The 24,701-nt window shown below is 41.3% G+C and overlaps 1 protein-coding gene and 1 pseudogene across 4 annotated transcripts in view; one reads left to right on the top strand and one right to left on the bottom strand.

Moving 5' to 3' along the window:
* Window positions 1-24,701, top strand: part of KIF24 (kinesin family member 24) — a 76,039-nt gene that overhangs the window by 6,195 nt on the left and 45,143 nt on the right. Inside the window, exons 2-3 of one of the 4 annotated variants that reach the window (XM_073021728.1) lie at window positions 11,220-11,867; window positions 15,763-15,952. In XM_073021728.1, coding sequence (XP_072877829.1) covers window positions 11,245-11,867; window positions 15,763-15,952 — 813 coding nt within the window. In that variant the 5' untranslated portion in view covers window positions 11,220-11,244. Of the gene's footprint in view, window positions 1-11,219; window positions 11,868-15,762; window positions 15,953-17,963; window positions 17,995-24,701 lie in introns of those variants that run through there. The other 3 variants (XM_073021729.1, XM_073021730.1, XM_073021731.1) reach the window with 3 other exon arrangements.
* LOC103219272 (serpin H1 pseudogene) lies at window positions 3,645-4,901 on the bottom strand (annotated as a pseudogene).

The raw sequence follows: 24,701 nt of genomic DNA, 5'->3' as shown, positions 1-24,701 counted from the left end.
ACAAACTTGAAACTATTTTTTCTTTCAGTTCAAAACAGAAACAATTTCTTGAAAACTACTTTTTAAAAATGGGTATAATTTACATGATTTATATCCCCAAATTCACATCTTGCCTTAAGAATTCTATTAAGTATCATATATTCTAATTCCTTTGCAGCAGCTGTTTTAAGCAGTTGTCTAGTATCATCTGTCTTCTGTTGAGATCAGTAGTCTATAGATAGAAGAATCCCTAGAGTTTGAAATAATAAGTTCTCTTATGGGGGAAAAGTGTATACTGTATTTTTCACCCTTTAATCTCTCACTGATAATACTGAATTTCTTGTGTTCTTAGTGACTTTATGCCTAATATGGGGTACAGAAATGTTTTAATAATAAAATTGATTGAAAATGCTGACTTTCTTTAGTATCAGTTTCTTTAATTTGTTTTTTGGAGACGGAGTCTCACTCTGTTGCCCAGGCTGGAGTGCAGTGGTGCAATCTCGGCTCAGTGCAACCTCCGCCTCCCAGGCTCAAGCAGTGCTCCCCAGTGTCAGCCTCCCAAGTAACTGCGACTAAGGCATACATCACTACACCTAGCTAATTTTTGTATTTTTTGTAGAGACAGAGTTTCACCTTGTTGCCCAGGCTGGTCTCAAACTCTTGGACTCAAGGGATCCAACCGCCTTGGCCTCCCAAAGTGCTGGGATTATAGGCATGAGCCACAGTGCCTGGCCTTGTATCAGTTTTGAATAGTCCAGCGGTCCCAGTGACTTTGTTAGTAACTTCTTTAAAATTGGTTATTATTAGGCTGGGTGCCGTGTCTCATGCCTGTCCTAGCACTTTAGGAGGCCAAGGCAGGAGGATCACTTGAGCTCAGGAGTTTGAGACCAGCCTGGGCAACATGGTGAGACCTCATCTCTTACAAAAAAAAAAAAAAAAAGTGATCATTATTAGTGTTTGTCTAGGGCTAGATGGGTTGGGGGGAAATGCGGAGTGACTGCCAGTGGGTACTGGGTTTCTTAATGTAAATGAATAAAGTTGGTTCGTATAAAGGGACTAGGAGCAGGTAGAACCATGGAGTGTATTAGAAGGGTATATGCCCTTCTAAAAGGGACAGCCACTACTCTGTTTTGGTCTACTACTTCCTTATTTAATTGCAGGCCCGATGTAACTACATCTTTTAATTTTCAGGAAAAGCAGGAACTGTATATTTTTAGTTGCTCCTAATTTTTTAAACAGTACAACAAATTAAAAAAAAAAATTTTTTTAAACACTTTGTAAGCCAGACTGCAAAATATGAAGATAATCCTTCATGGACCAAATATTATAGGCTAGATCAGCTACAGATTAGATTATCTCTATTGACCTGGCTAGCTGTAGGACTCCTTTTAAAAAAATCTTACAAAAATAAAATGTAGGACAGGCACAGTGGCTCATGCCTGTAGTCCCAACACTTTGGGAGCTGAGGCAAGAGGATTGCTTGAGCCCAGGAGTTCCAGACCAGCCTGGGCAACATAGGGAGACCTCATCTCTACAAAACAATTTTAAAAATTAGTCAGGTTTGGTGCTGTGCACCTGTAGTCCCAGCTACTTGGGAGACTGAAGCAGGAGGATTGGTTGAGCCCAGGAGTTCATGACTACAGTGAGCCGTGATTGCACCACTACACTCCAGCCTGGGTGACAGAGTAAGACCTGTTCTCAAAAAAAAAAAAAATATGTATGCATGTATAGCTTTTTTTTTTTTTTTTTAATGCTATAGGTAGATCACTGTGCCTGTTTTGTTTCAGACGCTTAGTGGGTGCATTACAGAAACTGTCTCCTGTAAATGTATAATCAGTACACTTGTAGAGAGTACTTTAACATATCTAATTTTACTGTCAATGCCTGTATAAATTATTTCAATTTTAAACTTGAAGAAGCAGAGACCCATAGATGTTAAATAATCTGACCATGTATCACACCTGGTTCTTAGCAGAGCCTGACTGAGTCCTCGGTTTTTTTGCCTCCTAATCTAGTAATCTGCTATAATGGTTACTACTGCACAAACGCTTTGGTAGTCTACTAACAGATATTTGAAATAAAAATCTTATTTAACATCTTAAAATAGAAAAAATAAACCATGTAGGTATTTTGCTCCCTGTTCAATTCCATCTCCCTCCCTACAGAATAAGAATGTGTTTGGTGGCAGTTGTAGTTTAAGGGCCTATGTTTATTGGATGTCTATGATATGTTACACCAATGCTTTAGTGTTAGTTACCTTTAAATCTAGTGACATGTCAATAATTATAGCTAATCTATTTCTAAGAAGGATGGAGGGAGGTCTTACATTACAATATGTAGCTACAAAGAAAACAGTGCATAAAAATAAAAGCACACATTTGAACGATGCAGATATAGCTAAGTACATGGAGAAGGGTCATTATCCTGGTAAGCCTGTCTAAAGAGATCTAGAGCAAAAATCCTGGGGTACAGGTAAAATAAAGCTCATTTCAGCAACATTTTGGCAACTTGAGCTCAAACATACTTAAATTTGTAGAAAGAGAAAAATTACTTTAGGTCCTTCCCTTTCCCCCTCCTTCCCAAGGGAGATCTGTAGCCATTTGTAGGTTATAGCCTTTTCCTTTTTTTCCTTTTTTTTTTTTTTTTTTGAGAAGGAGTTTGATTTTTGTCACCCAGGCTGGAGTGCAATGGCGCAATCTTGGCTTACTACAACTTCCGCCTCCTGGATTCAAGAGATTATCCTGCCTTAGCCTCCTGAGTAACTGGGATTACAGGTGCCCACCACCATGCCCAGCTAATTTTTGTATTTTAGTAGAGATGAGGTTTCACCATGTTGGCCAGGCTGGTCTCGAACTCCTGACCTCAGGTGATCCGCTTGCCTCTGCCTCCCAAAGTGCTGGGATTACAGACACGAGCCACTGTGCCCAGCTGGTTATAGCCTGTTTATTTTCTTGTTGTTGTTGTTGTTGTTGTTGTTGTTAACATTTTATTGAAAAAAAAAATTGTACAAATAAGTTCTTGGTTTGATAGCAACAAAGGCTCATGTTCCCCCTTCCCTCCCCATCTTTGAAAAACTAAAAAAGAAAGAAACAAAAACAAAAAGTTCATCCCCATGGCACCATTCTTGACCAGAGTCTGCCCAGAAGCCCGTTCTGTGATCTCTTTCTTGATCTGCCTCACTGGGGCCAGGTGATTCTGGGGATGCCTGGTCCCAGGGGCTGCAGCACCTAGTTTTGTAGTTGGGAGAGACTGCGATAGAGCTGGGGAGGCGGCTGAGGTGTTTTAGTGTCACAAGAAGAGGGCTGGCTGACACCCCCAGCTCAATTTGGTCTCACAGTTGAGAAGGTACTTGGCTATAAATATGAACGCTGATTGAGGCAGGCTTGATCTGGGACTTTGAGGGCAGGCAGGATGACTATGGCCCAGGTCCCACAGGATGTGGAGTTTCTGGGCTCAGCATCATGGTATTTGGGGCCCATGTCCAAGTGGAATAAATTCTAGCTGGGAAGGTCCATTCAAGCACACGGGAACCCTGGTTTGTTTTTCCACCCCCACCCTATAGAGTATCCAAGGCTTGTACCTCACCTCCCCCGCAACCCCAGTAGCACCCATGTGTCTCAGAAGCCTTCAGCTGCCTCCTGCTATCCTGTGTGCACCCTGAGGCCCTACAACTCATCTCACATCTTGTCAACCTTAGGCTGGACTGGGCGACCAGTGAACAGCAGGGAGCCGCTCTGGGTGTCCCACACCAGGAAGACGAAGGGGTGGTCAGAGTAGAACAGCTTGGGGCTGCGCAGCTCCTCGTGCCCATAGATGTCCTGGTCAAAGGGGTTGCCATTTGTGTCCAACTCAAAGGCGGTGGCATGGAACACGCTGGCCAGGTACAGATCCTTCTTGCGTGGCATGTGTGACAAGTTTGCCTTGTTCTTGTCAATGGCCTCAGTCAGGCCAAGCCCAGACAGGTGTTTCTGCAGGTCATGGAAACCTCCACCACACCCTTGGGCAGGGAGATGGCGACAGCCTTCTGCATCTTCCCTATCCAGATCTTCAGCTGCTCTTTGGTTAGCAGCTTTTCAAGGCCTCGAGGGGCTCCACGTGGTGGGGCATGAAGGTGATGAGGCTAGAGAGCTTGTGGGCTGGGGCATCTCCATGATTTGCAGCTTTTCCTTCTCATTGTCATAGTAGTTGTAGAGGTCTTTCTGGTGCATCGTCATGACAACCACGGTATAGGACCGAGTCATCATGAAGCCACGGTTGTCCACCATCTTGTGGTAGAATTTCTCATTCCCGTGTGACTTGAAGAACATGGCGTTGACAAGTAGGGCGCCGTCCGTGCAGTCCACGTCCTTGGTGACCTCAAGCAGCTTGCCGTAGGTGGTCTGCGTGGCCCACTCGTTGATGGACTGCAGCGCGCTGCGCTTGTCGCGGAAGTTGATCTTGGAGTGCTCGCAGTTGTAGAGCTGCTTGCTGCTGCGCACGAAGTCATCAGCGAAGCTCACTGAGCTGGGTCCCTACAGGCGGCTGCCCAACTTCCAAGTCACGTTTCGCGCGGTGGAGTTGCTGAGTGAGCGCAGCCCTCGCCGGCGGCGTGCACCTCCTCGTCGCGCAGCTGCTTGGTGCTCAGCACTGCCTTGGCCTGCGACACCGTGGTCGCCTGGCCGCCCAGCGACACAAGCCCTAGCGACGAGGCCACCACAACGGGCGACACTAAGATGTTCTCCACCGCCTGGTCCTTGGCCATGGCCTGGTACAGGCTGAAGGCTGGGTCGGCGCTGCGTTTGGCCAGCGTGGCTGCCTTAGGGTTCAGATTCTCCACGGTGCCAGGAGCTGCTGTAGCTGCAGGTTTCTTCACCTCGGTTGCCAAGGCCACCGCCAGGAGGCAGAAGGAGCTGAGGAGCGGGAGGGAGCGCATGGTTGGGAGGTGGTTTGCATGCACCACGGTGGACCTGTGAGGGCTGGGTCGGGCTGGGTTGGGCTGGGCTGGCGCTGAGACGAGAGTCTCGCTCTGGAGCCATGACACGATTCTACTCTTCTATAGCCTATTTCTATGTAAGTTTTACAACTTATAGCTGAGGGTTACCTATATGTTCATTATTCATGTCTTTTTTTAAGGGGCGGGGTCTCACTATGTTGCCCAGGCTGCATTATTCATGTATTTATCTTGTTAAACCACCGGCTTTAGACTTGTTTGTTCTTCTCCCTAATTTTCTAATCAGGCTTCTACATGTTGAGGAAAGGATTCTTAAAGCAATCCTTTGCTCCCATGCTCCCCTAAGTACTGAAAAATAAATCCAATAATACAATTTGAATTAAAAAATTAAGATTTTAAGGGTATGGTGGTATCCCCCCTTATTCGAGGAGGATGTTCCAAGATGGATGCCTGAAACCATGGATAGTACCAACCCCTATTATAGGTTATGCTTTTTTCCTAAGTCTAGAACTTTCATTCTTTCACTTAAAGGAAGCACTGTGGCTTCTCTTTGGCATGTCTGAATTGCCAACATTACTACTCTTTTGCGTTGGGGCCATTATTTAAGTAAAATAAGGGTTACGTAAACACAAGCATTGTAATACCCTACAGTTGATCTGGTAACCAGAATGGCTGCTAAGTGACTGATGAGTGGGCAGTTTATGCAGTGTGGATAGGCTGGACAGTGGAATGATTCACATTCCAGGAAGCAGGAGCTGGTATTGTGAGAGATTTTAATTGTGCTACTCAGAATGGTGCACAATTTAAGTCTTACAAATGTTCCTTTCTGGAATTTTTCACTTAATATTTTTGGACTGGTTACTGAACCGGAGGACAGGTACTACTATAACTTACACTGAAATTGTCAATCTAAAAACAACCAGTAAATAGCACTTTTTTTTTTTTTTTTAAGACAGAGTCTCCCTCTGTTGCCCAGGCTGGAGTGCAGTGGTGCGGTCTCGGCTCACTGCAACCTCTGCCTCCTGGCGTCAAGTGATTCTCCTACCTCAGCCTCCAGAGTAGCTGGGATCACAGGCGCGTGCTGCCATGCCTGGCCAATTTTTTTTTTTTTTCTTTTGAGACAGTTTTGCTCTTGTTGCCCAGGCTGGGGTGCAATGGCGCAATCTCGGCTCACCGCAACCTCCGCCTCCTGGGTTCAAGTGATTCTCCTGCCTCAGCCTCCCAAGTAGCTGGGATTACAGGTGCCCGCCAACCACGCCCAGCTAATTGTTTTGTATTTTTAGTAGAGACAGCGTTTCACTATGTTGGCCAGGCTGGTCTTGAACTCCTGACCTCAGGCAATCCACCTTTCTCAACCTCCCAGAGTGCTGGGATTACAGGCGTTAGCCACCGTGCTCAGCCGCCTGGCCAATTTTTGTATTTCTAATAGAGACGGGGGTTTCACCATGCTGGCCAGGCTGGTCTCGAACTCCTGACTTCGTGATCCACTCGCCTCTGCCTCCCAAAGTGCTGGGATTACAGGCGTGAGCCACTGCGCCCAGCCAGAAAGCACTATTTTTACTTTAGGAGTTTGCTTCGAGTTTTTAAAAATGGAATTCTGACTTAACAATGAATAACATTTTTTACATAAAGCATCTAAGGTAGTGCTTGGCATAAAATATAACTCAGTACATTTTAGTTTAATCAGATCATCAAAGTAGTATGAATGTGGACTATCTGCTGGCATAATGGAATTAGCCTTTTACATAAAATGCTTTTTTAAACCATATGAAGTGTTCAGAGTGAAGTTGGTAACAATATTGTGGATATTCGGTTTCTTAAAGTTGTAAGGACCCTGAGGATGTTGCCATTAATTTGGGTGATGGTACTTGTAAAGAATTAGGAAACTCAGAGAAAATGGCTCTATGGCCACATAAGCAGGTGTCATGGAATCTTTTAATCACTTGGTTGCCTTGGGCAAAACAGTAGAGATAATGGACTTTTTTTTTTTTTTTTTTTTTTTTTTTTTTTTTAAATAGAGTCTTGCTCTATTGCCAGACTGGAGTGCAGTGGCACAATCTCGGCTTACTGCACCCTTCACCTCCCAGGTTCAAGTGCCTCAGCCTTCTGAGTAGCTGGGATTACAGGCACATGCCGCCACACCCAGCTAATTTTTGTATTTTTAGTAGAGACAGGGTTTCACCATGTTGGCCAGGATAGTCTCGATCTCCTGACCTCGTGTTCCACCCGCCTTGGCCTCCCAAAGTGCTGGGATTATAGGCATGAGCCACCACGCCCGGCCGATAATGGAACATTTCTAATTTTTTTTTTTTTTTTTTTTTAAGACAGAGTCTCACGCTCTCACCCAGGTTGGAGTGCAATGGCACAATCTCAGCTCACTGCACCCTCTGCTTCCTAGATTCAAGTGATTCTCCTGCTTCAGCGTCCTGAGTAGCCGGGATTACAGGCGTGCGCCACCATGCCTGAGTAATTGTTGCGTTTTTAGTAGAGACGGGGTTTCGTCATGTTGACCAGGCTGTTCTCAAACTCCTGACCTCAAGCGATCCGCCAGGTTTGGCCTCCCAAAGTGCTGGGATTACAGGCATAAGCCACTGTGCCTGGCCCATTTCTAAATATTTTAAATGAACAGAATCTAAGCGGATACTGTTCACTTAAAATATTTGTTGTGGCCGGGCGTGATGGCTCAAGCCTGTAATCCCAGCACTTTGGGAGGCCGAGACGGGCAGATCACGAGGTCAGGAGATCATCCTGGCGAACACAGTGAAACCCCGTCTCTACTAAAAAATACAAAAAACTAGCTGGGCGAGGTGTCGGGCGCCTGTAGTCCCAGCTACTCAGGAGGCTGAGGCAGGAGAATGGCGTAAACCCGGGAGGTGGAGCTTGCAGTGAACTGAGATCTGGCCACTGCACTCCAGCCTGGGCGACAGCAAGACTCCCTCTCAAAAAAAAAAAAAAAAAAAATTTGTTGCGCACCTATCTAGCACAGTACTTGACTGAGTGGGATCATATTGCTTTTGTCTTTAATAATTCACACAGTAGTACAAGGCAGAACCATCTTATATTATCTCTGGAACAAGACTGGCAATAAATTTTTAAAAAATGAGTATGTATATCATAAATGCCCTATCAGTTTTATCACCAAAACTCTGCAGGAGTTTAGAGAGAAGTCACATGTCCCTGGGATAATTAAGCGAGTCAACAAATATTTATGATAGTATGAATTGTTTTTTATGCCTGTAACAAATAGCATATGAGAATGTTTATGTTAAATTAAAACATAGATTGCAATATAGTTATGAGTACAGTGTTATATACAATTTTTTAAAAGGCTAGAAAGCCATCAAAATCTTAAGAAACAATTGTATCAGGTCAATTTAGGGAGACCGAGAGGGAGGAAGGGAGGTGGAATTAGAAATATGTATAGGCCGGGCGCGGTGGCTCAAGCCTGTAATCCCAGCACTTTGGGAGGCCGAGACGGGTGGATCACGAGGTCAGGAGATCGAGACCATCCTGGCTAACACGGTGAAACCCCGTCTCTACTAAAAAATACAAAAAACTAGCCGGGCGTGGTGGCGGGCGCCTGTAGTCCCAGCTACTCGGGAGGCTGAGGCAGGAGAATGGCGTAAACCCGGGAGGCGGAGCTTGCTGTGAGCTGAGATCCGGCCACTGCACTCCAGCCTGGGCGACAGAGCGAGACTCCGTCTCAAAAAAAAAAAAAAAAAAAAAAAAAAAAAAGAAATATGTATAATTTTTTTATTTAGAAATATATTTTTAAAATAAAAAATACAGTCACATAGTTTCAAAATTTAAAAAATAAACTTTTTTTTTTTTTTTTTTTTTTTTGAGACGGAGTCTCGCTCTGTGGCCCAGGCTGGAGTGCAGTGGCCGGATCTCAGCTCACTGCAAGCTCCGCCTCCCGGGTTTACGCCATTCTCCTGCCTCAGCCTCCCGAGTAGCTGGGACTACAGGCGCCCGCCACCTCGCCCGGTTAGTTTTTTGTATTTTTTAGTAAAGACGGGGTTTCACCGTGTTAGCCAGGATGGTCTCGATCTCCTGACCTCATGATCCGCCCGCCTCGGCCTCCCAAAGTGCTGGGATTACAGGCTTGAGCCACCGCGCCCGGCCAAAATAAACTGTTTTAGGTCTTGCCCTGGGTGATAGAGACACCAGTGAAATAGAAATGACAATAGGAAAGGTAGTAATAACTACCAGCATTTACAAGCATACAGTAGTTTCCTTCCCATAATCACCCTCTACTACCTACTTCCCCTCACCCTTTCAAGACCTCTATTATTATGCATCCTTCAGTGATATTTTTTGTCTGATAAGCAAATATGTAGATTTATTATATATCATTTATCTCTCTGTTTTATAAACTGTTCTGTACCTTGCTTTAGTAACAATATGTTGGATAGCTTTCTTTTGTAAATAATATTTTACAGTTTACTTACTCCTTGTAATTGTCTCATAGCATTTTTTCATTAAATGGACTATCATTATTTAACCAGTCTCTATTCCATGACTTTGCTATTACAAGCAGTACTGTAATGTATGTCATTACACTTATGTCATTTTGTACTTGTATGTATTATCTGAAGGATAAGGATAAGTTCCTAGAGGTGGAATTGCTGGATCAGTGCATTTGCATTTGTAATTTTGATAGATATAAATCAGCGGCAGACAATCATAATTACCTAGGGAACTTTTCCGAAGTTCTTATGTCTGCCCTTCGTAAAACCTGGGAGTTATTTCTGGTTGTTTTGTGGTTTTCTATAGATCTGGGATGGGGCTCAGGTATCTATATATTTTAAAGTGTCTAAACTGGGCTGGGCATGGTGGCTTATGCCTGTAACCCCCAGCACTTTGGGAGCCCGAGGTGGGTGGATCACTCGAGGTCAGGAGTTCAAGACGAGCCTGGCCAACATGGTGAAACCTCCTCTCTACTAAAAATACAAAAAAAAATAGCCGAGCGTGGTGGCACGCACCTGTAAATCCCAGCTACTCAGGAGGCTGAGGCAGGAGAATTGCTTGAACCTGGAGGTAGAAGTTGCAGTGACCCAAGATACCACCACTGCACTACAGCCTGGGCAACAGAGCGAGACTCCATCTCAAAAAAACAAAACAAAACAAAAACCAAATCTACCACAAATAGAAAAGGCCAGGATTAGTTTAGGATGTGTTACTTAGCCCATTTAGCCTTTTAGCCTAAGTAGTATTTCCCCCAAAGCTAATTATTCAAGTTTCTTTGATTATCTTTGTTACCTTACCCTCTACTTTTTCTCTATTTCTGCTAGATAGAAGATCAAATATAAATTAAAGTGAAAACAGGAAAGTTTTACCACTAGTTACCTAACTGAATTTTTGAAAACTCTGAATTATAAAACCATTTTAAAAAAGAAAATGTAGTGTATTTACTTTTGGATATTCTCATGAACTTGATTAACAGCCATATAGAGAGCTCGGGATCCTGACTTTAATAATAGACCAGGATTATGTGTTTTTACCACATTATGTGTTAGTATTCAATTAAGTATCTCGATGTTAAAAAATTTAAAAAACATTTAAATGTACAACTATTTAAAATCTTGACCTTAGTATTAATTTCCTGGGTAAATTATTTGATTCATATTCTGTACAGATAGAAATCGATGACCACCTTTTGGAATGATCTGAAATCCTGAATTGGTTGATGCCAAATTGATGATGTCTTTACTTCTATTTAACTAACTTTTGCCAGTACTCAGCAAATACAAATGCTATCTTCCTTTGAGTTACATTAGTTTATAATCCTCTGTGGTATGCCATTTAATTCTACTTTTCATTCTGAAAGAGTTCTTAGGCCCTGCTCATTATTCATGGGAAACAGTTGTGCAGCATGCTTTGACATTAAGTTGAGCATCTAAAATTAGTCCTGCTACAATCAGTTGTTGGGAACAAGGTTTCAATAGTTGTGGCATGTGTTAAGTAGACATTGCAAGGTTGGAAGGAACTCCCTAGAAATAAGTAAGTTATGTGTTATGTACGTGTTCATTTGTGTATCTGTGTGTGTATATATATATAATGGAACGTCTCTTTTTATTAAGCAAATAAATTATGTGTTACCACAAATTCTTCATGTGCAATACAAAGCATCTTTGTTCATGCACTATGCTATTTAATCAATAATTTCACAAGAAAAATATGTTTGTTGAGAACTTGACAGATAAAACATTTTTTGCATGTTGTGGTTTTGTGGTTTTCATTTTTTAAAATAAATAATTGTATTGCATATACTCTATTTCAAGCGAATGGCTTTTCTTTCTCTCTTCAGAGTTTATAGAAACCTATTCACCAAAATGGCATCCTGGTTATATGAATGTCTTTGTGAAGCTGAACTTGCACAGTATTATTCTCATTTCACTGCCCTTGGCCTTCAGAAAATAGATGAATTAGCCAAGATTACAATGAAAGACTACTCCAAATTAGGAGTCCATGACATGAACGACCGCAAACGTCTCTTCCAACTTATCAAAATTATTAAGATTATGCAAGAAGAAGATAAAGCAGTCAGTATCCCAGAGCGTCATCTTCAGACAAGCAGCCTGCGCATCAAGTCTCAGGAATTAAGATCTGGCCCTCGCAGACAACTGAATTTTGATTCTCCTGCTGACAATAAAGACACAAATGCCAGCAATGATGGGTTTGAAATGTGCAGTTTATCAGATTTCTCTGCATATGAACAGAAGTCCACTTACCTAAAAGTGCTAGAGCACACGCTACCAGATGATTCCCAGTACCATACAAAAACAGGAATTATGAATGCCACAGCTGGTGATTCCTTTGTGCAAACAGAAATCAGCACTTCACTCTTTTCACCAAATTACTTTTCTCCAATACTGGGGGATTGTGATATTCCCATTATTCAAAGAATCTCTCATGTTTCAGGGTATAACTATGGAATCCCTCATTCTTGTATCAGGTAATAAATTTTATCTTTCTTTCTTTTGAGGGAAAGTAGCCTTAGGCAAGGGCAGGCCTCTCCTTCATGTCCAGCAGACAGCATCTACTCTTTATTTACAGTAAATGAATATAATAGAAATTATCATGAACAGCTTTTGCATCAATAATAGGAATACCTGGATGTGGGAAAATTAATGAGAAATTGGGAACTTTCTAGGTGGGAGAAAGATGATATTGTTCATGTACATCAAAACAGCTGCGACTTGCCAGGATCTGTAGCAGACTTGTTTCTGTTATTTATTATAGCGTAACATGATACATCTAGTACATCCGTGAAAGTAAAATAGTTAACCCTTCTACAATAGAGAAAAAAATTACACAATCCACAGAACTTTTTTAAGGTTATCAAATTCACTTAACCCAACCAGGAGACTTAAAGATGCTTTGTTAAAAACAAGGGCATGTAGTTTAATTAAGTAGGTCTTTGGAGCAGTTAGTTCACCTGCACACATTGAAATACGATCCTGATTTTGAGTGCTTTCTACAGTTTCAACCCTGGAAAAAACAATTTTGGTGGTTACAAACAGTAAGACATTGTAGGTGGAGATTAGAGTTTGAGAGTCAGGGTGACAATAAGTTATTTTCACCTAGTGCTTTGAGTTAGAGTTTGAAATAAGGTCCCTAAGAGGTGAAATAACAAGTAATCCCTACTACTAACAATGGTATAGTAGGAAATATGTTCTTGTAAAAAAAAAAAAAAAAGTATTCCTTGTTTTATTTTAAATGTTATGTATGTTAGTTATGGGAAAATAAAATTCATTCTTGAGCCATATTTTCTTTTTAAAAATACTGTTATTCATACCTTAAGATAAAGTATTTGTATCTGGTCTTACATTGGCTAAGGTTTCAGAAGATCTCATAATCAGTTCTTTACTCCATAAAAATAGAAGACTCAGTTTAAACAGTAAAAATATCTTTAATAATTTGAAATATATCAGCGAATTTTTATAATATTTCTGGAAACATTTTGTTTGGTCTAGGAGATCACAGAGCATATAATACTGTTTTCTTCTTTTAATTCTGAGAGGAATAGATTGTTCCTTGACTATGAAGGCAGATTGTTGCTATTCTGTTGGTTACCTCAGTGGTAAAGGAATAAATACTTTCTTTTTTTTTTTTTTCGAGATGGAGTCTCACACTGTCGCCCAGGCTGGAGTGCAGTGGCGCGATCTTGGCTCACTGCAAGCTCCGCCTCCCGGGTTCACGCCATTCTGCCTCAGCCTCCCGAGTAGCTGGGACTATAGGCGCCCGCCACCATGCCTGGCTAATTTTTTGTATTTTTAGTAGAGATGGGGTTTCAGCATGGTAGCCAGGATGGTCTCAATCTCCTGACCTTGTGATCCGCCCACCTCTGCCTCCCGAAGTGCTGGGATTACAGGCGTGAGCCACTGCACCCAGCCTATTTTCTTGAATATTACTTTTTTATTGAACAATACATAAAAATCTAAATTGGAATTACTTATAAATAAAAATACCGCTTTGCATTATTTAAAAACATCAAGGATAGGTTGGATATTTTAGTTTAACCATTTCCATTTCATTTATTTGACTCTTTATTTGTTTGTTTGTTTTATAGAGACAGGGTCTTGCTCTGTTACCAAGGCTGGAGTGCAGTGGTGCAGTATTGCCCACTGCAGCCTCAAACTCCTGAGGTCAAGTGATCCTCCTGCTGCAGCCATCCAGGTAGCTAGGACTACAGGTACACACTACTGTCCCCAGCTAATTTTTTAATTTTTTGTAGAGATGGGGATCTCACTATGTTACCCAGGCTGGTCTTGAACTCCTGACCTCAAGTGATCCTCCCACCTAAGCTTCCCAAAGCACTGGGATTACAGGTGAGAGCCACTCCACCCTGCCCAAACTGAGCTTTTTAGAAAACATGCCTGTCTTTTTGCCCCTTGAACTTGAAAACTATGGGCCTTTTGTTCATATGAGTCATCCTTGAGCCCTGGGCAATTTTAAAAAGGACTAAACATTTTCTGTCCTGTTTGATCAGCTTTATGTGATTAGGTTATTGATATCCAACAACTAAAGATTTTAACACAAAACCCTTATTAAAATGATGCATTAGGCCAGGCACAGTGGCTCACACCTGTAATCCCAGCACTTTGGAGTCCAAGCCAGGTGGATCGCCTGAGGTCAGGAGTTCAAGACCAGCCTGGCCAACATGGCTAAACCCTATCTCTACTAAAAATACAAAAATTAGCTGGGCGTCATGGCAGGTGCCTATAATCCCAGCTATTCTAAAGGCTGAGGTAGGAGAATTGCTTGAACCCAGGAGGCAGAGGTTGCAGTGAGCCAAGATTGTGCCACTGTACTCCAGCCTGGGTGACACAGCGAGACTCTGTCTCAAAAATAAAAAAAAATTTTTTAAATTAACATTTTTCATTTTTGATGAGCACAGTGGCTCATGCCTGTAATCCTGGCATTTTGGGAGGCCAAGGCAGGCAGATTGCTTGAGTCCAGGAGTTCGAGGCTAGCCTAGGCAACATGGTGAGACCCTGGCTCTACAAAAATTAGCCAGGCATGGTGGTATGCACCTGTAGTTCCAGCTACTATTGGCTGAAGTGGGAGGATGGCTTCAGCCCAGGAGGTTGAGGCTGCAGTGAGCTGTGCTCACACCACTGCACTCCAGTCTCGGTGATAGAGCAAGACCGTGTCTCAAAACAAAACAAAACAAAAAATTCTGTTTTCTTGTGAAAATTCAAACATATGCAAAAGAAGAAAAAATAGAACACTGAATCCCAATATGTCCATCATCCAGTTTCTTTTTCTTTTTCTTTTTTTATAGACAGAGTCTTGCTCTGTTGCCCAGGATGGAATGCAATGGCACTATCTCACCTGTGAACTCCACCTCCTGGGTTTAAGTGAGCACATCCGGCTAAGTTTTATATTTTTAGTAGAGATGGGGTTTCGCCACGTTGGCCAAGCTGGTCTCGAACTCCTGACCTCAAGTGATCTGCTCGCCTCAGCCTCTCAAAGTGCCAGGATTACAGGCGTGAGGCACTGCACCTGGCCCATCGTCTAGTTTTAATGATTGTCAAGATTTTCCCACAGTACCTCAAAATGGTACATTTCATTCTTTATTCCACCTGCAGTTTCATGCAAAAATGATGCATTTTAAAGTCACTAAATGTTGGTTAAGAAAATAAAATTTGCTTTGAAACATGCCATAAAAGTAGTGCTTTGTGCATTATATTAGAAAATTATTTGCTGTTTTTTTTTAACCAATTCAGATCCCAGTAAAAAAATAATTTTCCAGGCTGGGCGTGATGGCTCATGCTTGTGATCCCAGCACTTTGAGAGGCCAAAGTGGGAGGATTGCTTGAGGCCATAAGTTCAAGACCAGCCTGGGCAAGATAGTGGGACCCTGTCCCTACAAAAATTACAAAAATTAGCCAGCTGTGGTGGTGTATGCCTATAGTCCTAGCTACTCGGGAGGCTAAGGTAGAATTGCTTGAACCCAGGAGGTCGACGCTGCAATGAGCCGTGGTTATGCCAATGCATTCCAGCCTCCGTGACAGAAATTTTTTTTCAGCAGCCAGTTGGAGGGCTAAGAAAATCAGAATTGATGTGAAACAATTGTATAAAATAGTATCCTATATAAGATCTCTTAGGGGTTTTTTTGTTTGTTGATTGGTTTTTGTTGTTCTGTTTTTTATGTTTTTGCAGGCGAAGAGGTGGAGTAGGGTGGGGATGGAGATAGAAGAACTTTCTCAGGGTTGACCCTTTACTTTGTAACTTTAAGAAATATATTATGCCTAATATACAGCAAAATGTACTGATACTTTGACCTGTTAAGTAATCTTGTCCTATTATTAAAAATTAAAAGCCTGTTTATAAACATATATTAGACAGAACGCTTCAGAGAAACAGAATCCTTGGACTGAGATGGAGAAAATCAGAGTTTGTGTTCGAAAACGCCCCCTGGGCATGAGGGAGGTACGTCGTGGAGAAATTAATATTATTACTGTAGAAGACAAAGAAACTCTACTTGTGCATGAGAAGAAAGAAGCAGTTGACCTCACTCAATATATTCTGCAGGTATGATGTTTTCCTTTTATGTTTGGAACTAATATTATTAAGTATGTCTTTTTTTTTTTTTTTTTTTTTTTTTTGCTTTTTGTTTCAGTGGTGGCATACAGGTTTCTGTTAGAACACAGAAAATCATGTTTCTGGTTTGGGTGTTGACATTCATTCCTGATGTGACACTGTTTTAAGTCATTGATATCCAGGGCCTTCATTTTTTTAAAAAGATGGTGCAATAGGGAATACAAAAACAATTTCTCTTGTGCAGTGGAGCTACATCATATATTCACTTAACATGCTTTGTGTGAATTTAATTATACATATTCAGCAAAAAAAAAGAGGAATGAAGGAATAAAAATAATGTAAATAATGAAGTGGAGCCAGGTGTGGTGGCTCATACCTATAATCCCAGTACTTTGGGAGGCTGCAGCAGGAGGATCACTTGAGCTGGAGAGTTTGAGACCACCCTGGGCACCATAGCGAGACCCTGTCTCTCCAGAAAAAAATTTAAAACTAGCCTAGCATGGTGGTGTGTACCTGTAGTCTTAGCTACTCAGGAGGCTGAGGTGGGAGGATCACTTGAGCCCAGGAGTTCTGCATTACAGTGCACTATGATTGCACCACTGCACTCCAGCCTAGGCAACAGAGGGAGGATCTGCCTCTAAAATAATATAAAAAACAAATAAATAATTAAGTAGTTGTCAACAGGACCAGTCACTGAATATATGCCCCAGAGTGACTATGAGATGTCACACAGTTGATTTCCATTCTTGCTTGCATCTCATAGTGTGAACTTCTCATCTGCTGAGTTTGAGACTTGGGTTTAATGATGAACAATATCTTTTTGGGCAGCAGGACCCACAGTTGCCAGCCATGTGCTTATTTTCATTCTCAGCTGTCTTGGGCTTATACTTAATTGGTGAAAATTGGGCTCTGAGCAGACCACTTTATACAGGGTAGACTGCAGTGGGTAAATATAATCCAAGGATATGATTTCACATCTACCATATAAGGGTTTAAATAAAACACTAATAACTCAGACATGTAAATAATGTTCACTACCTGCTAGAGTGATTATGAAGAGTCGAAGGAGAAAGAGTTTGGTATTGAAAGGAACTTACTACAAGCTGAAGGTACCTTGCAATAATTATTTAGTCTCATAGGGAAACAGCAAACTCCACAGATGGAAAGAATCATCACTTAGGTACTCCTAAAACTGTGAAACAATTGTGAGTAATCTAAAACCAGATAATCCATCAGATGTTAAGATTTACGAATACACAGTTTCTCTTACTCTGAATCTACTTCCCTAAACATTCATATTATATTTATTCTTTCTCTCTCTTGTTCTCTTGCCTCAAAACTGAGTAACTGGTAGAGAGAAAAAAAATGTGGTATGCTAGCAATTCACCTTAGCTGAGATCTTACATTAGTAGAATAAATCCTTTAATGCTGAAGTCAAATTTGTTAACACTTTCCCCCACTTTCTAACTTCTATTGTTGTTCTTTTTCTTTGGTTACCAAAATTGCGTTTCACAGTGATATTCAGAGTAATCCACTGAGTGTTTCTATTGGTACTAAATTATTAGGCCGCTGTAAAACCAACCCAATCACTTTAATAGTCTTATCGATTGCTGATCAATGCATGGTCTATTAGGTCTCAGTGGGAGATATTTATTTTGAAAATGGACTAAATGACCAATTAGTTGTAATGCTATCTAGTTCCATGGCTACTTATAGCCATCGTAATAGCCCTATCCAATCACTGTCTACCTAAGACTTCCTTAATGATGCCTCTGTCACAGTAATTCCCTCAAGGAGGCATCATCTTATCTTTTGTATTTTTCTGTTATCCCCAAACACAATAACCTTACTTTTTGTCATTACCACTGGTCAATACTTATTGAATACCCATAGTTTCCATGGCACTTTCTCTGCTGTTTGAACTTTGGACCTTTGCTCTCATAGGTCCGAGTCCTTACCTGTCACTGCTATGATATAAAAATGTTGGGAGGACTTCTTTTTCTTTTTTCTTCCTCAAATATAAAGAAGAAAACGTAAGTTTATTGCAAACTGGGTGGTAAATAAATATTGATCGTAGATTCTTTGGGTTTTATTTTTAAGCATATTTAGAGATAATAGGTTTTTGTGTTTGTTTTATTAAATGTCCTTTCTTTTCAAATCTTGTTACTTAGTAAATATGATCATATACATGTAGTATGCTATCCTACCAAACCATTAAACTTTATATCAATATAATGAGTGAAACAAGGAAACCATATTATTTCATTCTAGTCTTTTGAAATTGGCAATAAGTGAATACAAGTTTAATATGGAAGCTAATGCAGATGTCATATTACAAAGTGAGTAAGAGTGGCCCACAAACACACAAAGAAGCTGTGGACCAATGGTTTTTGTCTGTCTGTTTGAGACAGGGTCTGTCTTCATCGCCCAGGCTGGAGTGCAGTGGTGTGATCCTGGCTCACTGCTAACTCCGATCTCCTGAGCTCAAGTGATCCTCCCACCTCAGCCTCCTGAGTAGCTGGGACTACAGGTACATACCACCACGCCTGGCTAATTTTTGTATTTTTTGTAGAGATGGGGTTTCACGATGTTGCCCAGCTGGTCTCGAACTCCTGAGCTCAAGCAATCCACCTGCCTTAGCCTCCCAAAGTGTTGGGATTATAGGCATGAGCCACTGCGCCTGGCCTGACCAATCTTATTTATAAATATGAATACAAAAGCCTACATAAGACATTAGCAAGTTAGTTTCAGTACTTTATACTGGCATGCAAGCATAATGCAAGTTCAGTATTAGGAAAGCTATTAACTGTGATAGGTACTATAAAAGCATCTGTTTAAACATGCAACAACCATACTTGATTATTAAAATACTATTGGTAAAATACAAATAGAAGGATAGTTGCTAAATATACACATACTCTTTTACTTAAAATCCTTTAAGACTCTTTCTTGCACGTACAATAAAATTTTTAAGTTTTAACAAGACTCTACATGGTCTGGCCTCTGCTTGCCTGTACAACCAATTTCTTAAAGAAAAAATATAGACTGAGTGTGGTAACTCATGCCTAGCATCCCAGCATTTTGGGAGGCCAAAGCAGGAGGATCACTTGAACCCAGGGGTTCAAAACCAGCCTGGGCAATATGGTGAAACCCTGTCTCTGTAAAATTTACAAAAAAAAAATTAGGCCAGGCGCGATGTCTCGCGCCTGTAATCCCAGCACTTTGGGAGGCCAAGGCGGGTGGGTCAGGAGGTCAGGAGATCAAGACCATCCTGGCTAATATGGTGAAATCCTGTCTCTACTAAAAATACAAAAAATTAGCCAGGCGTGTTGGCGGGCGCCTGTAGTCCCAGCTACTCGGGAGGCTGAGGCAAGAGAATGGTGTAAACCCTGGAGGTGGAGCTTGCAGTGAGCCGAGATTGCACCACTGCACTCCAGAGAGAGCGATATTCCGTCTCAAAAAAAAGAAAGAAAGAAAGAAAGAAATTAGCTGGTGGTCGGGCGCAGTGGCTCACATCTGTAATCCCAGCACTTAGGGAGGAAGAGGGGGGTGGATCACTTGAAGTCAGGAGTTTAAGACCAGTCTAGCCACGTGGTGAAACTCCATCTTTTAAAAATACAAAAATTAGCTGGGCCTGGTAGCACACACCTGTAATCCCAGCTACTTGGGAGGCTGAAGCAGGAGAATCACCTGAACCTGAGAGGCAGAGTTCACAGTGAGTTGAGATCGTGCCACTGCATTCCAGCCTTGGCAACAGAGTGAGACTGTGTCTCAAAAAAAAAAAAAAAAAAAAAATTGCCAAGTGTGGTGACATGTGCCTATAGTCTCAGCTACTTGGGACGCTGAGGTGGGAGGTTCACCTGAGCCTGGGAGGTTGAGGCTATAGTGAGCCGTGGTTGTGCCACTGCACTCCAACCTGGGTGACAGAGTAAGACTCTGTCTTAAAAAAATAATAATAATAAGAGGCTGGGCGTGATGGCTCATGCCTGTAATCCCAGCACTTTGGGAGGCCAAGGCAGGCAGATCACGAGGTCAGGAGATTGAGACCATCCTGGCTGGCAGTGAAACCCTATCTCTACTAAAAATACAAAAAATTAGTCGGGCATCGTGGCGGGTGCCTGTAGTCCTGGCTGCTCGGGAGGCTGAGGCAGGAGAATGGCGTGAACCTGGGAGACAGAGCTTGCAGTGAGCCGAGATCACGCCACTGCACTCCAGCCTGGCCAACAGAGTGAGACTCTGTCTCAAAAAAAGCAGAAAAAAGAAAAAGAAAAAGAAAAAAAATACATTAAAAAAAAAAAAAGATGATACTGAAATCTGAAATACATCAAAAAGTTAACAGTGGCTCACTTTGGGAGGCCGTGGCAAGTGGATCACGAGGTCAGGAGATCGAGACCATCCTGTCTAACATGGTGTAACCCCGTCTCTACTAAAAATACAAAAAATTAGCTGGGCATAGTGGCGGGCACCTGTAGTCCCAGCTACTTGGGAGGCTGAGGCAAGAGAATGGTGTGAACCCGGGAGGCAGAGCTTGCAGTGAGCCAAGATTGCGCCACTGCATACCAGCCTGGGCGACAGAGCGAGATTCCGTCTCAAAAAAAAAAAAGTTAACAGTGGCTGAACAGAAAGATTTAAGGATAATTTTATTTTCTTCTCTATTCTCTATATTTTGTTCTCTATTGTAATTTTTATTTTGTTTTATTTTGTTTTAATTTTTCTGAGACAGGATCTTGTTCTGTTGCCTAGGCTGGAGTGCAATGGCATGATTATGGCTCACTGCAGCCTCAACCTCCTGGGCTCAAGCAATCCTCCCACCTCAGCCTTCTGAAAAGTTGGGACCACAGGCATATGCCACCACGCCCAGCTAATAGATATATATATTTTTTGTAGAGACAAGGTCTTGCTGTGTTGCCCAGACTCATCTCCAACTCCTGGGCTCAAGCGCTCCTCCTGACTTGGCCTCCCAAAGTGCTGGGATTACAAACATGAGCCACTGCACCTGGCATGTATTGTAATTTTAAAAATATTTCGTATTTGGCTAAGCACAGCGACTCACACCTGTAATCCCAGTGCTTTGGGAGGCCAAGGCAGGCAGATTGCCTGAGCTCAGGAGTTTGAGACCAAATAAATAAATTCCATATTTAAAAAATTTTTCATAATCAGCTGTGTTACTTTTATATGAAAAAGTAAAAATATTTGAATAAGATAGATTCACCTATTTCAAAATCAGAAGGTACAAAAGTGTAAAATAAAAGTGTCCCTTTAATCCTTTTTCCTCCATGAAGGCAAGTGGGGTTCTAAGTTTATCTTTCCAGAGATATCCTATAAATACATGTTACTTTTGTTTTATTTTCTTTATTTTTTGAGACACAGTCTCATTCTGTTGCCCAGGCTGAAGTACAGTGGTGCAGCCATGGCACACTGCAGCCTCAACCTCCTGGGCTCAAGCAATCCTCCCACCTCAGCCTCTTGAGTAGCTGGGATTACAGTTATCACACCGCCATGCCGGGCTAATTTTTATATTTTTTGTAAAGACCCGGGTTTCTCCATTTTGCCTCGGCTGGTCTCAAACTCCTGAATTCAGGTGATCCATCCCCTCAGCCTTTCAAGGTGCTGGGATTACAAGCCCCTGGCCCACATGTTACTTTTATAATCTGAAAAAAAACTTATTTAAAAAATAAACTGCACTTTGGGAGGCTGAGGCAGAGGGATCACTTGGGGCCAGGAATTTGAGACCAGCCTGGCTAACAGCGAAACCCCATCTCTACTAAAAATACAAAAAATTAGCTGGGCGTGGTAGCTGTGTGCCTATAATCCCAGCTACTCGGGAGGCTGAGGCACGAGTATTGCTTGAATCTGGGAGGAGGAGGTTGCAGTGAGCCGAGATCACACCACTGCACTCCAACCTGGGCGACAAAGGGAGACTCTGCCTCAAAACAAACAAAAACAAACAAACGTGGAACTCTGATTCTGTCAAGGTTAGTGAGGTCAACATAGGTGTTGCTGCAGCCTCACTGATAAAGTGTGAGCAAATGAAAGTATGTGTGATGCAAAGGACTTTATGAATTGTGCATGTACGTTAACTATAATAATCTTGCATGTTTACATTTCTTTCATGAAAGATATTTACAAAAGTACTAGGAAAACCAATATCTAAACCTTATGGGAAGGAAAGATACTAATTCCCTTAACAAATGCTTTCCGAGGTCTTTACTCAAAAGCTAAAGTTATCCATGAGCACTTTTAGAAGGAGAGGCAGAATTGCCATATACTCGCTGTAACAAAAGCAAACAAAAAAAAAAATGTATTCTCACTTTAGTTGTGAGTTTTTTTCTTATTATTTTTTTTTTTTGAGAAATGCTGAATATATCCACATCTATAGGTAACTATATATTTAGTGGGTTTCTTTGCTTTTGATTTCATACTTAACTATAAAAACCTATGGTGATATTTGAGCAACTAATTAATTTGTCTCCTTGCCTAGAGACCATATATGAGATAGATATAAATAATGTTCATTAAAACCAGATTTTAGGCCGTGCACGGTGACTCACACCTGTAATCCCAGCACTTTGGTAGGCCGAGGCAGGCGGATCACCTTCAGGAGTTCTGAGACCAGCCTGGTCAACATGGTGAAACCCTGTCTCTACTAACAATACAAAAAAATTAGCTGGGCGTGGTGGTGGGCACTGTAATCCCAGCTACTCAGGAGGCTGAGGCAGGAGAATCACTTGAATCAGGGAGGGGGAGGTTGCAGTGAGCCAAAATCACACCACTGCACTCCAAACTGGGCAGCGAAGTGAGACTCCGTCTCAAAAAAACAAAACCAAACAAAAACACCAGATTTAAAAAATATGTTTATTATTGACCTTTTTAAGCTTAATCGAAAGTTTAATGACCTCTCTATGTACCTATCACCCAACTTCAGTAGTTATTAATATTTTAGTGTTCTTAAAATCTTATCACATTTTCCAAAACACTAAAAGTTGACACGTCTTTATTATTCTTCAGATTCATTATTTTCTTACTTTGTAACTTTTTTTGTAACTTGTAGATTTAGATTTGTGTTCCCAATTTCTTCTTAGACAATCTAACAAATTTCCATTCTAATGTAATTTAATGGTACACACAACAGAAACAACCTTGGGATAGAGTGACCCACAGTAAATTGGCCCGAGTCCAGTTTTCTGGATCTGTCCATACAGTTTTTTTTTTTGACTGGATATTTAGAGCTGGCCCAAAAAGAAGATAAAGCTTTATCTGTCATTCATGGTGTATGGACTGTCATTATGCTATACTCAGGCTTGAAATTATCAGGATTTCTTAAATATATAGTCTTATATATTAGACCAACTATATATATGTATATATGTGTATATATGTGTATGTATATGTATACACACACACACCATCTTGTTAGCCCAGCTATATATATGTAAAATAATATATGTTATTCCGTGTTACTTTTATATGAAAAAGTAAAAATCTCTGAATAGGATAGATTCACCTATTTCGAAATCAAAAGGTACAAAAGTGTAAAATACAAGTGTCCCTCCAATCCTGTTTCTTCCATGAAGGAAATTGGGGTTATCTATTCTAAGTGTATCTTTCCAGAGATATTCTATAAATACATGTTACTTTTTAAAAAATTTTTTTATTTTTTGGGACAGCGTCTCATCTGTGGCCCAGGCTGGAATGCAGTGGTGCAAATAATATATTAGAATATATATCAGCCAGCATGGTGGCTCACACCTGTAATCCCAGCACTTTGGGAGGCTGAGGCAGCACTTGAGGTCAGGAGTTCGAGACCAATCTGGCCAACATGGTGAGACCCCGTCTCTACTAAAAATACAAAAATTAGCTGGGCATGGTGGTATACGCCTGTAGTCCCAGCTACTTGGGAGGCTGAGGCAGGAGAGCGGCTTAAACCTGAGAGACGGAGGTTGCAGTGAGCCAAGATCATGTCTGCACTCCAGCCTGGGCAACAGAGCGAGACTCCATCTCAAAAAAATAATAAGCAAAATACATATTATTATAATATATGTATAGTTGGGCTATATGTATATAAGAATATATGTGTATATATTATATATATGTGTGTATATATACACAATATATACAAGCTACCAACATGATATAAGAATATATATTCATATGTATATTCATACATATATATATGTAGTTGTACCTACCAACATGGTAAGCCTCTAAATTATGGAAATAATTACAGCTGCTGAATTAAAGCTTTTCAGACCCAATATAATGGGGTATTTTATCTCTCTTTTTCCAAATTACTGTGATTTTTCACTTGGAAGTTGTCTTGGACCCCTTTATCTCCCCAGGTCCCCACCTCTAGTCAGTTATCAAATTTCTTCTGTATCCATCTCTTTATTTCCTTGGTTATCATCTAATTTAGAACCCTTTTTACCTCACCACTGAATTACTAGTGTCTCTGCTCTCAAACCATTCATAGTGTGAAGCCAGATAAATCTTCCAGTAAAGACTGAGATCGTCCTTCCTGCCTATAGTTTTTCTTTGTTTCCCCACTATTTACTGAATTAAATATGAACATTCTGCCCCCCAGTTAAGACTGGTGTCCCAAGACCCCTACAACACAGTCCTAACTCATTATTCTAGTATTCTGTCTCTTTTTTTTTTTTTTTTTTTTTTTTTTGAGATGAGTTTTGGTCTTATTGCCCAGGCTGGAGTGCAATGGTGCAATCTCAACTCACTGCAACCTCTG

The sequence above is a fragment of the Chlorocebus sabaeus genome, chromosome 12 (genome assembly GCF_047675955.1).
Source record: "Chlorocebus sabaeus isolate Y175 chromosome 12, mChlSab1.0.hap1, whole genome shotgun sequence".
NCBI lineage: Eukaryota > Metazoa > Chordata > Mammalia > Primates > Cercopithecidae > Chlorocebus > Chlorocebus sabaeus.
Note: the sequence above shows the minus strand (reverse complement) of the source record. Positions and strands in the feature narration are given on the sequence as shown.